The 15,179-nt window shown below is 34.5% G+C and overlaps 2 protein-coding genes across 2 annotated transcripts in view; one reads left to right on the top strand and one right to left on the bottom strand.

Moving 5' to 3' along the window:
• CASK (calcium/calmodulin dependent serine protein kinase) overlaps positions 1-15,179 on the top strand; it is a 378,414-nt gene that overhangs the window by 237,419 nt on the left and 125,816 nt on the right. The gene's annotated exons all lie outside the window — the stretch shown is intronic.
• GPR34 (G protein-coupled receptor 34) lies at positions 5,631-6,773 on the bottom strand. The gene has a single exon (XM_063085113.1). The coding sequence runs from the start codon at positions 6,771-6,773 to the stop codon at positions 5,631-5,633; it is 1,143 nt and encodes a 380-aa protein (XP_062941183.1).

Raw genomic sequence — 15,179 nt, 5'->3', positions numbered from 1 at the left:
TAGTGGTGGAATGGGAGTATAAACTGGTAAAATCACTTGGGAAAGCAATTTGTTAAGACCCATACATGCTGAAGATTACACCCTTACAACTAAGCATTTCTACTTCTAGGTGTCAGCCACAGAGAAACTGCACACATGACCACAGGGTATACAAAAGACTTCACTTCAGCATGGTTTCTAACAGAAAAACTGGAAACCACCTAAGTGCCCATAGTTAGGGGAAATGGAGAAATGAACTGTTATTCATACAGTAAAACACTGTATCAGTGAAAATGAATGGATAAGACCTACCTATATCAACATAGGTAAACATAATTTGAGTGGAAAAAAATGTTACAAAAGGATGTAATAGACACCATTTGTATAAATTTTTAAAACAAAAAGTAGTGCATATTATGCATACATATGTTGTAAAAGTACAAAAATATACATCAAAAGGGTACATGCTAACTTAAGGAAAGAGACTTCCTTGGGGAAGGATGTGAGGTGAGCTTTAATATATCTGACTTTTTGGATTATGTATATGGGTACAAGAGAAATTTAAAGTAAGGTCAGAACGTTAACATCTGTTTAATTTGGGTGATGGGTGCTTAGCTGCCTGTTATGTTGTGTTTTTCCTTTTTTGTATGTTTGGAATGTTTTATTACTAAAAAAAAAATTCATATGTGAAATTACCAAACCAGAGTATAACTATAACAGTCAACTGTTGCTCCTGAAATAACTTGCATGGCTTATTAAAGCAAAAGGTTCTATGCATCATCGATACCTGTGTCCAAACCATAATTAGGAATATTTTCCAAATCTCATCTTATGAGGGTTCTTTATGCATTTTATGGGCCAAGAGCAAAATTAACAAGGGTAAGATACTCTAATGGTTCCATTTTTTTCCTTCTATTCAACCTGTATGACTTTGTTCTGGATTATTGTCCATGTTTCAAATAGAGCTTTCATAGTGTACAAATGTGATAGCTAGAAAACCAGTCTTGAGGATTTTGTTGCTTTGAGGTCACGCAATTGTGAGGAGTGATAAGCAGAGCTTTTTGCCCCAAATACATATTAATGGCAACTTATGTTTTTAAAACAAAAGACATCTCAGCGATTACCATTGTGATTGGGCAGAACGAAATGAAAATGAAAATAAAAAGCATTGTGTTAGCAGAGACAATGTCTGTGGAATGGAAGTCTGCCAACTTGCATGTCTTCATATGTAAAATATGTTTGCTGCTGACATCACAGTGCAATGAGAGTAAATGATGATAATGCACGTGAAGCATAGCACAGTGAAGAGCACGTAGATAAATGAAAGTTTACTTTGCTTCCTGTTTTCTTATATGTAAACTTGAAGGGGGGATTAAGAGGCAAAAATAGAAGTTTAGGACAAACCTGCTACCTCCTTTCTAGTTTTGTGCCCATTGTGACCACCACCCAACCAGCTCTCCAAGTCTTCATCTGAAAACCCAGACTGAATTGAGGCACTACGGCAGCCACTCAACTGGGCCATGTGGCTATGACAAAAGACACTGTGTCATCCAACATGAGAGTGTGCTATAGTTTCTCTATTCTGAGTTGACATAATTCACATTATATTCTGAATTTCAAATGCTTTCTTCCAATCAAAATACATGCTTCTTTACAAGTCTATGGTGTTTGTTGGTGGCTGACATAAAAGCTCTTCAGTAAATATCATATTTGTTGTGAAAAATTTTCCTGCTTTGTACTTAGCTTTTATTTTTGTTTATGGTGTTTGACAAAGAAGAATCTAAATTTTTAAATCCAGTCTATGAATTTTTCCCAATTATTATTTCTGTTGTTTTACTAATAGAAAATTCTTTCCCATCCACAGATGAGTTAGTCACTTACGGATTTTTTAATCGTTTAATGGTCTCATTATTTACATTTAACTCTTTAATCCACTTATAACTTTTTTGGTGTGATACAAGTTGAGGCTATAAATTGACTTTTTATTTTAAATAGGCACAGCACTATTTATCAATCCATCCCTGCCTTCCCTGATGCTTTTTGTGATGTTTCCTTTATTTGCAGTGATTCTCTCTGACGGAGAAGAATGTATTGAAGTCACCTGGGAAGCTTTTCAGTAATACATTTAATGCCATCTTTGCAAGATTCTAGCACATCTTGACTGACAGAATCTTAGGTCTCCCTCTGATTTGTTCCTGCCCTCACTCTTTTGAGAGCCATTAATATGTCATACACTCTTCTCATATATCATCTAAGGTCTGCTTAGGGATGTGTATTGTGTTCCACTGATAAGTTTATCTTTGTATCTGCTCCACAATGTTTTCCTTATTGAAAGATAAGAATATATTTTAACATCTGGTAAATTAAGTTTCCATTATATTTCAAAAGCCTAAACAATAATTAGCCCATTAACATGTTTCTGCAGCATCTGGGTTTCCTGTTGAGAGATCTATTCTATTTCATGTTGTTTTTCTCTTGTAGATAACTTTCAGTAAAGCTTTGATTCACATAGTTGTAATTATATTCTACTTTTATATAAGCAGGACTACAGATCCATTTTTAAAAGTTGAAATTAAACCTTCTATAGGGGGCTGGCTCATTGGCCAGTTGGTTAGCACGTGGTGCTGATAACACCAAGGTCCAGGGTTCAATCCCTGTACCAGCCAGCTGCCATAAATAAATAAATAAATAGATAAATAGATAAATAAATAAATAAATCCTTCTGTAGTAGAAGATAATTGTCTTTTTCTACTAACCTTATCATTGAAATTCAACCACCATCAAACCTGGGTCTGCACAGTTTTCTAAAACTAAGAGCAATACTCGGCACTGAGGTCTCACTCTGGCAACCAGGTCCTTATTATTTTGCCCTTGTTTGGTTTTGCATATGGTGATGTTATTTAGAAACTCATTCTGAAGGTCTTTTGTAAGGTGAGCATACGTATATACTTCAGAATTTCCTTTTTCTATATGCTTCTATAACTAAACCTTAGGTCGGGGGAGGTAGGAACAGTGTTTCCTGCTTGCACATACTAGTGCTCAGTAGGAAATAAAAGATTATATTAATAAATAGCCTTAAATTTGGTAAGTCAATAGCATATTTTTCTAAAAATTTAGAAACATTCTCAGGATTCAGGTTACTCTAAGGCATATTATCAGTGAAACTTTATCAGTAAACAATTCATTATGGGATTATAGATAGATTAACTTTTATCAAAATTTATTTTATTGCAAATAATACTATAGCAGGAATTAATTCAGTATACCTTTTTTATATTTTTAAGAATGCCATTATGCAGGGATCATCTAATTTAATATAAATAAGACAGCTTCTAGAATTATGAGTGTATTTATATTTTAATGGTCCTTAAAACTAATAATCATAGTAATTGATAATATTATTTAACCATTCAAACTGTACATTTGCAATAGAGACATGTAGGGTTATAAAATGTTAACCAGTAACATAAAACAGATTTTTAATTTTGAGGACAGGAGGGAAAATCAGAGTTTTTATAATTTAAAGTCATACAAACAGAAATGCTAAATTTTATTTGGATGGTATTTGTTAACATTGTCAGGGCAAAGTAATTAATATAATTTTAATAGTTTTTTCTAAGTCTCTAATTTTTCTACAAATTTCAATTTTTATCCTCAAATGTTATTTGTTTTTTAAATATACTTTTGCTTTTACCTGTTCTGTATTCAACCAATTGTGTGCACTTAGTAAAATATGATTAACTAAGCATTCACTGTATACAAGCCAAATCGCATTAAAATAAATTCAGCTCTAACAAAAATCTTCACATTCTTTAACAATGATTTCCCAACCAGTAGCCTACCTTAAGTTTTAAGAAGTATTCTTACTATAAAAAATTCTCATGCTCTGTGATAGAAACTTATGAATGGATCCTTGGAGTTTGTCATAACAGGATTTTACTTAACTCTTTAGTCAACAGCATTCTGGTTGTGTGTATGACCAAAGTAGACAAATGCAGGCCAAACTTTTGAGAATGTTTGCTTAATGATACCCCCCAGATTGCAACTGTATGAATGTTTTATATCCAGATAAGTTGATTAGAAAAACAGCTGTCCTCCCAATTTTTTCTTTTGAGCATTCTCTTCCTTTCCTTTCTCCCTGTTTCATTCATCCATCCATCCTTTCATTCATTTATTCATTCATTCATTCATTCAATTATTCAACAAATATATATTGATCTTCTATGTGCCAAGCAGCACCAAGCCTCGGGGAGCTGGAGATGAATAAAATAAAGATTCCTTTCTCTTAGAGCTTATTTCCTATTATTTTTGAACACACATGAAAATTTTAGAGTTTGTTTCTCTTAATTCTAATCTACAGTTTTTTTTAAATTGTTATGAAATATAACAAACACCCACGTACCTGTCACTCAGATTTAATAGACATTAACATTTTGCCATTTTTGCTTCAAATCTCTCCAGATGTAACTATTAACTTTAAGTTGGTATGTATATTGCATATATTACCATGCATGTTTTGTATTTTTATTGTATATGCTTTATAAATCCATAAAAATATGGTATTGTTTTATGTGTTTTTGTATTTCACATTAATGATTTCATGTGGTACATACTCTTTTGCAGTTGTGTATGTGTGTGTGTGTGTGTGTGTGTGTGTGTGTGTGTTTTACTCAACATTATTTTTGAGATTTACCCATGTTGATACATGTGGATATATTTCATTCCATTGAGGTGCTGTATGGTACTCCTTTTTGTGAATAAACCACAGTTTACTGCTCCATGCCTTTGCTGTTGCACACTTAATTCTAAGTTGTTTCCAGTTGTTTAGCATTATGAATGGTAGTTCACTGAGCATCATTACGTATGTTTTCTTGTATACATATTTGAGTGATTTTGTAAGATGTATATATACCTTGTAGTAGACTTGCTGGATTATGGCATATACACATCTTCAGTTTTACTCTATCAAAGTGTGGCTGAGATGACTGAATCATTTATAAATCTGTTTTAAGTAAGGTGTGGTTTTAAGTCCTGTTGCTGGGCTTATTCTTAGCTTATCTGTTGTTCGATTTTTACTGTACAGTATTTAAATTCTTTCCATTTTTATCTAAGCAGTGATAGAGAGTGGGTGGTCTCATTTTTATTAGAATTTTATTAATTATTTTATCTGTTATAGAGGTTTAGGCATAAATGAATACAGTAGCAAATTATGCTTTTTAAATGACAAATGAACATAAATTTTCTGACATTTTAAGTCAGTCCCCAAGTCATTTAACTCACTTTTAAACACACTTAAATTAGTATCAAGTGCTTGATTTTAATAACTACTTTAGTGACTTGAGAACCTCTGCACTTCTTTTAATTATTTTGTTGTTAAATCATGAATTTTACTTAACTTTATAATCGATGTTGAGTGTTAGCTTAAAAATGTATTTTGAAAAGATTTTACATACAGATTTAAAATTTAGTGATGAGTATAAGCTTTTCTTTGCCTTGAAATATTTTACAATTAAGCAAATGAAATATCACAAATACGAACAGAGCTTTGAGAAGATTTGAGTTTTATCAATGCTAGAGCTTTGTTACATAATTCATTAGTTCTTTAAGGAATTAAGAGGCTGTCTTGTATAATTCTTCTTAGTATGTTTACCTCAAGTACTTTTAGAACTAGACTGCATTTTAGCTACTGCAGATATATCATGCAGGGAGTATCCTGGTTTAAATTCTGAAGTGCTTTCACTCCTGCTTGCTTCGCCTTGAAATCGTCTAGAAAGAAGTTGGCACATTATTTTGCGAATGTTACTGGACATCAAGAAATACATGACTGGATCTAAGCAACTATTTAAAGATGAGAGAACCAGCATGATCTCATTGGTTTTGTGAACAATTTCCTTCCAGTAGCAAGGTGATACATTTAGCTGTGAAGAAATGTAGATGAATCGAAAGGCATGGTAAGGAACAAAACATATAGTAAAAATGATAAGTACAATAAAGGAATTCCGGGCTGTAGTGGCATATTTACCAGAATTAGGAAATTTTGACCTCCTTTTAGAAATCCTCAATAAATTCTTGCCAATCTTAATATATGAAAGGATTATTAGTAGGAAAATTAGCCAGAACATTACCACAAGAATAAAGTTAAAAATTGCTTCTCCTTTTGCATTATGCTTATCTCTATAGTGGAAACACATTGTGGAATTATGCCCTCCTTTCTTAAGCATTAAAATAATCATAGTTAAAAATCCTGCAAGAGCAACTATCCATACTGTACAGCAAACATAAATACTTTGTCTGGTTGATATTACCTTCCGTTGTTGTATAGACCGATTAATTTTTATGTAGCGATCCAAACTGATGAATCCAAGCAAAATAATGCTAATGTACATGTTCATATAAAATAGTGTTCCCACAACCTTGCACAGAATCACACCTAGTGTCCACTTGTCTTGGTTAATATGATACATTATTCGGAAAGGAAGACAGAAGATGAGTAGGAGGTCTGCAATGGCTACGTTAAGTAGGTAAATTTGAATGGAATTTCTTTTGCGGTGGACACCCAGAAATACATAGAGAGCAATTATGTTCCCAACCAGTCCCACGATGAAAATCACAGAATAGAATGTTGTTAACAGAGTAGATAGTAATTTTTCATCCATGGAACAGGTAACATTTGATGCTTCTGAGAAGTTTTGTGGCAATTGGTTGCTGTGATTAGTTATAAAACGTGTTGCATGGGAGGAGCAAGACCAGCTGCTTAGCGAAGTCGTTGTCATTGTTATAGTGTGACTTCTCATTGCCTTCTGTGGGGATCAAAAAGTGAAGATGCTAAATGACATGTTTCTTGTGTGTAGTTCTTCAGGTTTCCCCTACAACAGAATTCCAAACATTGAGTCATTGGCTATTTTAATAACAGTTACTTTAACTTAAAGTGTAAATAATAAACGATTTACTTTCAGATATTGTGAGCTTAACTTTTATTCTACTTTGGACCATTTGGATGTCTACACCATGTGTGTAGTAGCATGATTGTATCTCAAAACAAGCAGCAAATATAGTAGGATCTCATGGAGTGTCCTGCTCTAACCTTTCCTGTGACAGCGGCATACATTCAAGGTTTGTTTCATTTATGAGATTAAAATAAATAACTGAACTATAAGATCATCTTTTCTTAGAAAGGTTGTTATGGGAATAGAGATAGAGTTGAAGAGAAATGACAGCTCCTGTTTTTCAAAGATGACCATCAACTTTCCTAAAGGTACTTATAGCCATGAGTGAACAGGGCCCATTGCTGGCCTTGCCCAGCTTCAGAACGGCTTCTTGACTTAACACTTTCCCTGTGAGGCATTCATTTTGACACATTTTGACACATGGTGTGTGACAAACTGTGATGGTCTCTAATTCCATGGTGGAAATAGGGGAGAGGGTCCTAGATTTCTTCCTTTTCTACCTAAGACCAAGGTGGGGGTATTAAAATCATTTGCCTGTGGGGCATGCAGTTAACATAACAGGCCAAGAGAGCACAGCACCTGCCTGGTTACACAGACTGTTGTAACACTGCACAGGGGAACAAAGTAACCAAACAGAACCAAGTCAAGAACAAACCATTTTGGTAAAGGGTAACATTCAGGTTTAAAATTGTGTAAAGTGGGGGTAGGGGCATGGGGTTAATTCCAAGGAAGAGGAACTGGGTGGTGAAGAGGAAGTTATGTAATCCCTGGTAACAGCCTATCTCCAGAGTTCAGGATAGTAGAGGGAGATAAGGAGGGAGGAGGACTGAGTCTAGTTTGTCATGTGTCTCAACTGTAGGAAGACAGATTTCACAAAGTTTATAGAAGTGTGAAGGCACGTTTCTTGTGACCTGAGATTCTAAAAGGAAAGGGCAATCAAGAAAGAATGGCAAGCTACCAGAAATGAAACTGATTTGCATTACCAAGAAGAGGAAAAGGGCCTCTGTAGAGGGACCCGTGTTGTATGGTTAGTAGGGAGCTCTTGGAGGCTCAGGTAGCAATGTACCATATCCCCCGGTAAAAGGGAATTGAGGCATAAGAACTGATGTGACTTGGACAGCTCAGGTACCTGAAATGACTTGAAAAAACTCATCTGTAAGTAGGTATTTGGGTTTTTTTCCTATTCCTGTGCTAGATTTTAAACCCCATTAGGGCTAAGAACCAAGTCTGTTTTGTTTGCCTCTGTGTACCAAGTGTTTAGCACAATAAATATTCTTAAATGAAAGAATTTATTAGAAATATATGTAAAATTCTACATATGGATATTAAAGTCATCCATACAAGTATGAGAAGGGCCTTAGCTGCATTAACAGAAATGCAGTTGCAATTGTATCAGTAGTGTCATGTGGCTCCAACAAAACTACCCCATCTTTGGTCAAATTCCTAGATACGTAGTGTCTAAAATGAAGATTGTTACTACTAAGCTGGTTCTGTCTCAAACTGGTAGGGTCTCACCTGGAATGCAGTGTTTCATCCTCAGCAGCACACTTAGAAAAGGCCACAGACCATATGGGGAGAAGAGTAGCTCAAATTATGTCATAGAAGCAAATTGAAGGAAATAGGCACTTTACTTATCCTGGAGATGGGAATGCTTTACAAGGCCACAGAGAAAGGGGTTTCACCTTGTTATATGTGTCTTCAGAACAAGGGCCAGTGATAGAAATTGCAGAGACAGATGTTGCTTCCTTTTACGAAAATGCTTTTTTTTAGAACAAAATGATCTATCTTGGGAGGCAATAAAGGTCTTACCACTGGAGATTTTCAAAATTTTCAGTGGGTACTTTGTAGAAGGGATTCTCAGTGGTTCTCAATCCTGGCTGCATCTTAGAATCCCATTGAGGGCTTTTTAAAGATACCAATGCCTGGCTCCTTCCCCAAATATTCTTTTTTTTTTTTTTTTTCTTCCCCAGGTATTCTGATTTAATTGGTCTGGAATGGGCTTCAGGCACTGATGCCTTTAAAAGATCCTCAGGGGAATCTAATGTATAGTCAGAATTGAACCCTTGAGCCAGATAGCCAAACCATTAACTAATATATATATTTAACATATGCTGTGTAACAGACACTGTGTTAAGCACATTTATGTTATTTTATTTACATAATTCCTACAATAAGGTGTGAGGTAGGTATAACAAAAGAGGTAATGAAAGATCAAGAGGTTATGATCTCTACCAATGGTCACACAGCTCTTAAATGGCAGTGCCCAAGTTGGGACATACATCTGACTTTTAGAGCCCATGATCCTTTTCATGAAACCTCACTCTTTCTTATCACATATGATCAGCATTTTCTTTATTGAATTCTACCAGCAGTATTTTGACATGATTCCTTTAACATTATCCACCTTAGCAATTTTAAGAGATTATGCCATCTAGCCTTACTTCTTTGGAAAAGGTATTAATCTTTTTATTTGCTATGTTCATTGTAGTAAGTAATGAATCCAGAGTTTACAGAATCACAAATCATTCGTTAAAATGTTCAGCACATCCCCCAGAGCGTATCTTCTCAAACTTATTTCTAGGCCCAGAGCCATAATCAATATGTTTCTAGAAAGCTGTTAACACAAAGTACATATCCTGAAACTATTTGCCTCACTGCTAATCCGCAAGTAAAATGAATGAATAATACCTGGACAAGTTTTCCAGTAAACCTTTCCGCTTTTGCTTTAGTCTCAGGTTTAAAGAGAATAAAGCAAAAGCAATGCCTCTGTTTAAATAGTAATAGTAGCCATCATTCAAAACCATGTATTATATGGCTGGCATCCAATTATTTATTAACAAATTAAGAGAAGAGAGCCTGTTTTAAACTTAATGGCTAATTTTTGTCTCCTTTAAAGTCAGTTGGCACGTTACAACGTCACTTACTATTCCTAAGGCCATTTATGGATATTTTTAAAACTGTTTGATATGTTAAGAACGGCCAGTGCAGGCAAGAAACAAACCACTGTGTCCACATAGACTAATTTCCCAGTGGATATTACTTGTGACCCATGTGCTAGATTGAAGTGGTCACAATAATTTGCTTTCTTTTGGGGAGCAGCTGACTGGTGTGGGGATCCAAACCCTTGACCTTGGTGTTACAACACTGCGCTCTAACCAATTGAGCTAACCGGTCAACCCTTGATAATTTTCTAATAGTTGATTACGTTTTTTAAATGTTGTCACTTGGCAAATCCTGTTTGCAAGTTCGCAACTCCGTGTTAGTACACTGTTCCCCCTCTCCCCCCATCACCACCCTCCTGGATTTTTTCAACCGGCTCACGTAGGAGCTTCTGTACTTGGAGAACAGGACCCAACAGATTCCACTGTGGCCCCAAATGAACAGGAGTTTTTTAAATGCAGTTTGTGTATATCTGTAAAAACATCACATTGCTGAGTTGAAATACATACCTGTTTGGTAAGGGTAGCAACCTTTCACTGTTTTTAGCTTGACTTGATAATGAATGAATCTATTCAGGCCATGCTTCAAAAATTGAATTAACTGCTGCATACAGAATAAAAATTGAAAGCATATTATTTTAGAAATAATACTATTAGTAGTATATTAGGTTTTGTTATAAACTTAACTATGTCAAAAACATTTTTTTAAATTTTAATTATTTGAACTGTATATTTTGCTCTTTAATATTCACCTTATTTACTTCTGAAACACAAAATTTTAAATTTATATGGTCTGGTAATTAACATAAAATAGCAATAATATGATAAAGAAAATACTGTCATTGAAAATAGACAGCATCACTTAATAAAGTCAATAAGTTATAGATAATTTATAATACATCAGAAATAATATTTGTTGCCTATGGTAATAAATTTTAATTCAAGTAGATCTGCAAATCTTTATGGCAGTATACAAATGCAATATAAACAATGTGACTATATTAACAAAATGATCTTAAATACCTGGAACATCCTAAAGTACTTATAGTAACTAAAAAGACATAGCCTCATTTGAATCAAGGCGGAGGTGTCAGTCAAGCAGTTTACTCAGTGGTTCTAAAAGCAAAGAAGCGCTGGTATTAGAGTAGCCTTATCACCATGAATCTGGTTTCACTTTGAATGTTTGGATCATCAAATTTTAGCTGAAATAAAGGCTCATTTATGTAGTTGAAATCTAGGAATACTTACAGTTCAGGCACTCCAGAAGTAGAAGCAGCTGAACCTCAAGCTTCCCTAGACAATGAGACTCTTGGTTGTGTCAGCTGGGCTCTTCCGTCCGGTGGTGGTGCAGTTGGTTGGGGTTTTCTTTTTTTATATTCACATGTGGTGGGGAGGGGGGATCTCTCTTTTCTTTCTTTTTTCAATATGACAAGCCTCAGACTCCTTTTGAAAATATTAAAAGGCCTCACCACCATGCAACAACTTTAAACTCAATCAACAATTAACTTTAGGAAATTATATCTTCTTTATGAATACCATTCAACTTGATAATCATGGAGTTTCCCTCACTCCCCCAAATAAAAAAGTTTAATAAATTGTAAGCAAAAATATGCATTTTCTATTTTTCCCAAGAAATGATGCTTAATATGCTATATGAACTTTTAAAGCACAAACATTGAATTTCTGTTTCTTTCTAGATTAGTTTTAGAAATTAAGTTACTCAGATAAAATGGCATTTCTGTATTGAATTATTACTAACATTAGTAATGAATTATTTTACTCTTTAATTTTTTAAGTTATTTGATCTGCACTATTTTAGTATATTTTCATGTGTTCCTTTAAGATCTTGGATTTATTTTCTAAAACAGTATTATAATTTTAGGACTAGATGAGACTTGTGGTGGTATTCTCCCATTTTTATCACTATGATAAACTCTTCCATGTAAATTAAAACATCTCCTATATTTTAAATAAAATAATGATGGGATTCGGCAGTTTTTATTTTGGTCTTCGTCCAATATTTAACCACTATCTATCCATCTGTGTAACTGCTGGCCCTGCAGTTTAGTGTCATTTCCTTTTTTTTGCTGTCATTTGAAATGAGGAAGTTAGTTTTTATCCCTCCATAATTACTATCCTGCAGCTTTCTTTATGCTAAATGATATTTAATTCATTGGGCTTTATCTAACATTCTAATTATTTCTAGGTACACTCTTCTGAACATCATATTCTCCAGAGTTTTTAGTTTGTTATAAGTATGATACATGGGACAGAATATTTTTAAATTGCTAGAATAAAAATTTTTTGTAGGTCTTACTTCCCCTTAGTACCTCTGAAAAGGAAGGTGATTACTGTATTGGTCTGGCAGGATTTTCTTTTATTGTGGTAAAAAAAAAAAAAAAACCACACACACACACAACATTAAATTTACAATCTTAACCCTTTTTAGGTATACAGTTCAGGAGTGGTAAGTGTATTCACATTATGTGCAACAGATCTCTAAGACGTTTTCATCTTGCAAAACTGAAACTCTATACCCACTAAATACTAATCCTGCCCCCCTACCTTGGCAGCAATGATTCTACTTTCTGTTTCTATGATTTTGACTACTTTGGATTTAGATATTTCATATAAGTTGGATCATACAGTATTTGATTTGTCCTTTAGTGAAAGGCTTATTTCACTTAGCTAATATCCTCCAGGTTCATCTATGTGGTAGCAAGTGACAGGATATCCTTCTTTTCTTTTCCTTTTTTATTTTTTCTTTTTTTTTATTTTTGGCAGCTGGCCAATACAGGCCTGTGACCTTGGTGTTATCAGCACTATGTTCTAACCAAGTGAGCAACCAGCCAGCCAGCCCTGAAGTACCTGTATATGTACCACATTTTCTGTATGCATTCATCTGTCATGAACATTTGGGTTGCTTCCACCTCTTAGCTATTGTGAATAATGCTATGACGAACATAGGCATGCAAATATCTCTTCAAGATCCTGGCAAGATTTTTTTTTTTATGACTAAATAGGTGTTTACCTATTAGTGTTCTATTTAATAAAATCTAGTATAAATATTTTTTTCTATATTATGCTATTTTCCCATACATAAGCCATCCCTTTTCAAAATACTAATTCTGTTTTAATCTTCAGTTTCCTCATTGTGACCACATTTTCCCTCAGCATGAGTCAGCAAAGCTACCACCAGATTTGAGTATAATCCTCTAGTTCTTTCTTTATATGACCTTCTTCCTGTTCATTCTGAACTTTCTACTTTGTCTCTGTGTTCTTAGCTCATTCCTATATATCCTCATCCCCTTACCCTTTTATTTTCTCTTTTGTTGGTATCAGAAGCTTTTTATTTACATGAAGATATAAGTAGAAAAGAAGAAATAAATGTATGTGATTCTTTGGTCCCATCTATTAGTGATATCACCATCCTCTATCTAAATCTCAATCCTGGTTAAATTCAGCTCAGCACCTACTGTAGGCCTGAACCCTGCCTGATAAAATGAGGACTGCTGGGTACAAACACACAATCCTGCTGATTGGTCTCGCTTCAAATTCATGACCACAAACCTCAAGTGGGTCCCTGTGCTGCCAGCAGTCCTTGTACATTTCTTTAGTCTGTTGGTTCTCAAAGCATGGCTCCTAGACCAATAACATCAACATCATTCGGAACCTTGTCAGAAATACACGTTCTTAACCTAATCCCAGACTTGTGAACCAGAAATTCTGGAGATGGGGCCCAGCAATCTGTGTGATTCTGATGCTAATGTTTGAGAACCATGGCCTTAGTCAGTTCATCCTCCTATTCTTTAAAAATACTTTTTCCCACCTTTACTCTTCTCAGACAGCCAGCAACCCCCTCTCCTTTCCCCACTCCCTCCTAATGATGGCTTTTTATTTCACTGAGAAAACAGAAGTGCTCAGAAGAGAATTTCCTCACCTTCCTGCGTCCACATCTGCATGTGTCCCTGTGCCCTGCCTTCTCTGCTCTTTCTAGGGCCAACCCTCCCTCCTTATGTATTACACATCCCATCCCCTCTTTTTGAGTCGTTTCCCTCTCTACAGAATCATTCCCATCAGTACACAAATGTCCCTCTTTAAAAAGCAAAATGAAAACAAAAACCTCCATGAAAAACCCCAGGTACTGCTATGGAGTCATCTTATAGGACATATTATTATGTAAAAAATTTGAATATTTATATGTATTTTCTTATTGTTTAGAAAAAATGGAAGGATAAACCAAAAATTAATAAAAATACAGTCAGCCCTCCGTATCCATGGGTTCTATATCCATGGGTTCAACCAACTTTGGATCAAAAATATTCAAAAAAAAATTGCTCATGTAGCAAACATTTACAGACTTTTTCTTCCCTTGTCATTATTCCCTAAATAATATAGCATAACAACTATTTACGTAACATTTACATTGTATTAGATATCATGAATAATCTAGAAATGATTTCGAGTACATGGGAGGATATGTGTAGGTTATATGCAAATACCATGCCATTGTATATCACGGACTTGAGCATCCACGGATTTCCATATCCATGGAAGGTCCTGGAACTAATCCTCCTCAGATGCTGCGGGACAACTGTAGTTACCAATGGGGGAGAAAGATTGGGGTTGGGGGAAGAGGATAAAAGCTATATCTCTCTGAATGGTATTTGTTTTACAGTTTTGACTTTGGAACTATATACATGTTTTATATAATTAAAATGCCAAATTAAGTTAAAATCTAATTAAAACAATTGAAACTCACCATGTTACAAAGTGAAAGCATAACCACACAGAGAATTATTTTACATGACTTTAAAGTAGTGTAGGTTTTTCTTTTTTTATACAATTTTAGACTTATAGAAAAGTTACAAGAACAATGCAAAGATTCTGGATACCTTTCACTCAGATTTCTCATATGTTAACATTTATTTTTCATTTGTTTTTTCCTTCTCAATCTCTCACTGTTATCTCTTTTTTCATGTATCTGTATTTCCAAAAAATAAGAAATTCTCTTATATAGCTACAGTACAATTATCAAAATCAGGGAATTTATATTGAATGAATACTCTTATGTAATCTATAGACCTTGTTCCAATCTCATCAATTGTCCTAATAATATCCTTTATAGCAAAAATAAAAACAAGATCACATGTTGCATTTAGTAGTTGTATCTCTTTAGTCTCCTTCAGTCATTTTCTTCTTGAACTTCATTTGAAGAATATAGGCCAGTTACTTTCTAGAACCTACTGAAAGTCCTCACTGAGAGCAGTCTTTGTCAGTTGGTCGCTGAGGAGCTTTGCTTGCTCTCCTGTAG

Source organism: Cynocephalus volans, chromosome X, assembly GCF_027409185.1.
Source record: "Cynocephalus volans isolate mCynVol1 chromosome X, mCynVol1.pri, whole genome shotgun sequence".
NCBI classification, from domain to species: Eukaryota; Metazoa; Chordata; class Mammalia; order Dermoptera; family Cynocephalidae; genus Cynocephalus; species Cynocephalus volans.
The sequence above is the reverse complement of the archived record's forward strand: the minus strand, read 5'-3'. Positions and strand labels throughout refer to the sequence as shown.

What these genes read in the sequence shown, in the direction of transcription:
- GPR34 (XM_063085113.1), bottom strand. Translation starts at nt 6,773, where the DNA reads ATGAGAAGTCACACTATAACAATGACAACGACTTCGCTAAGCAGCTGG.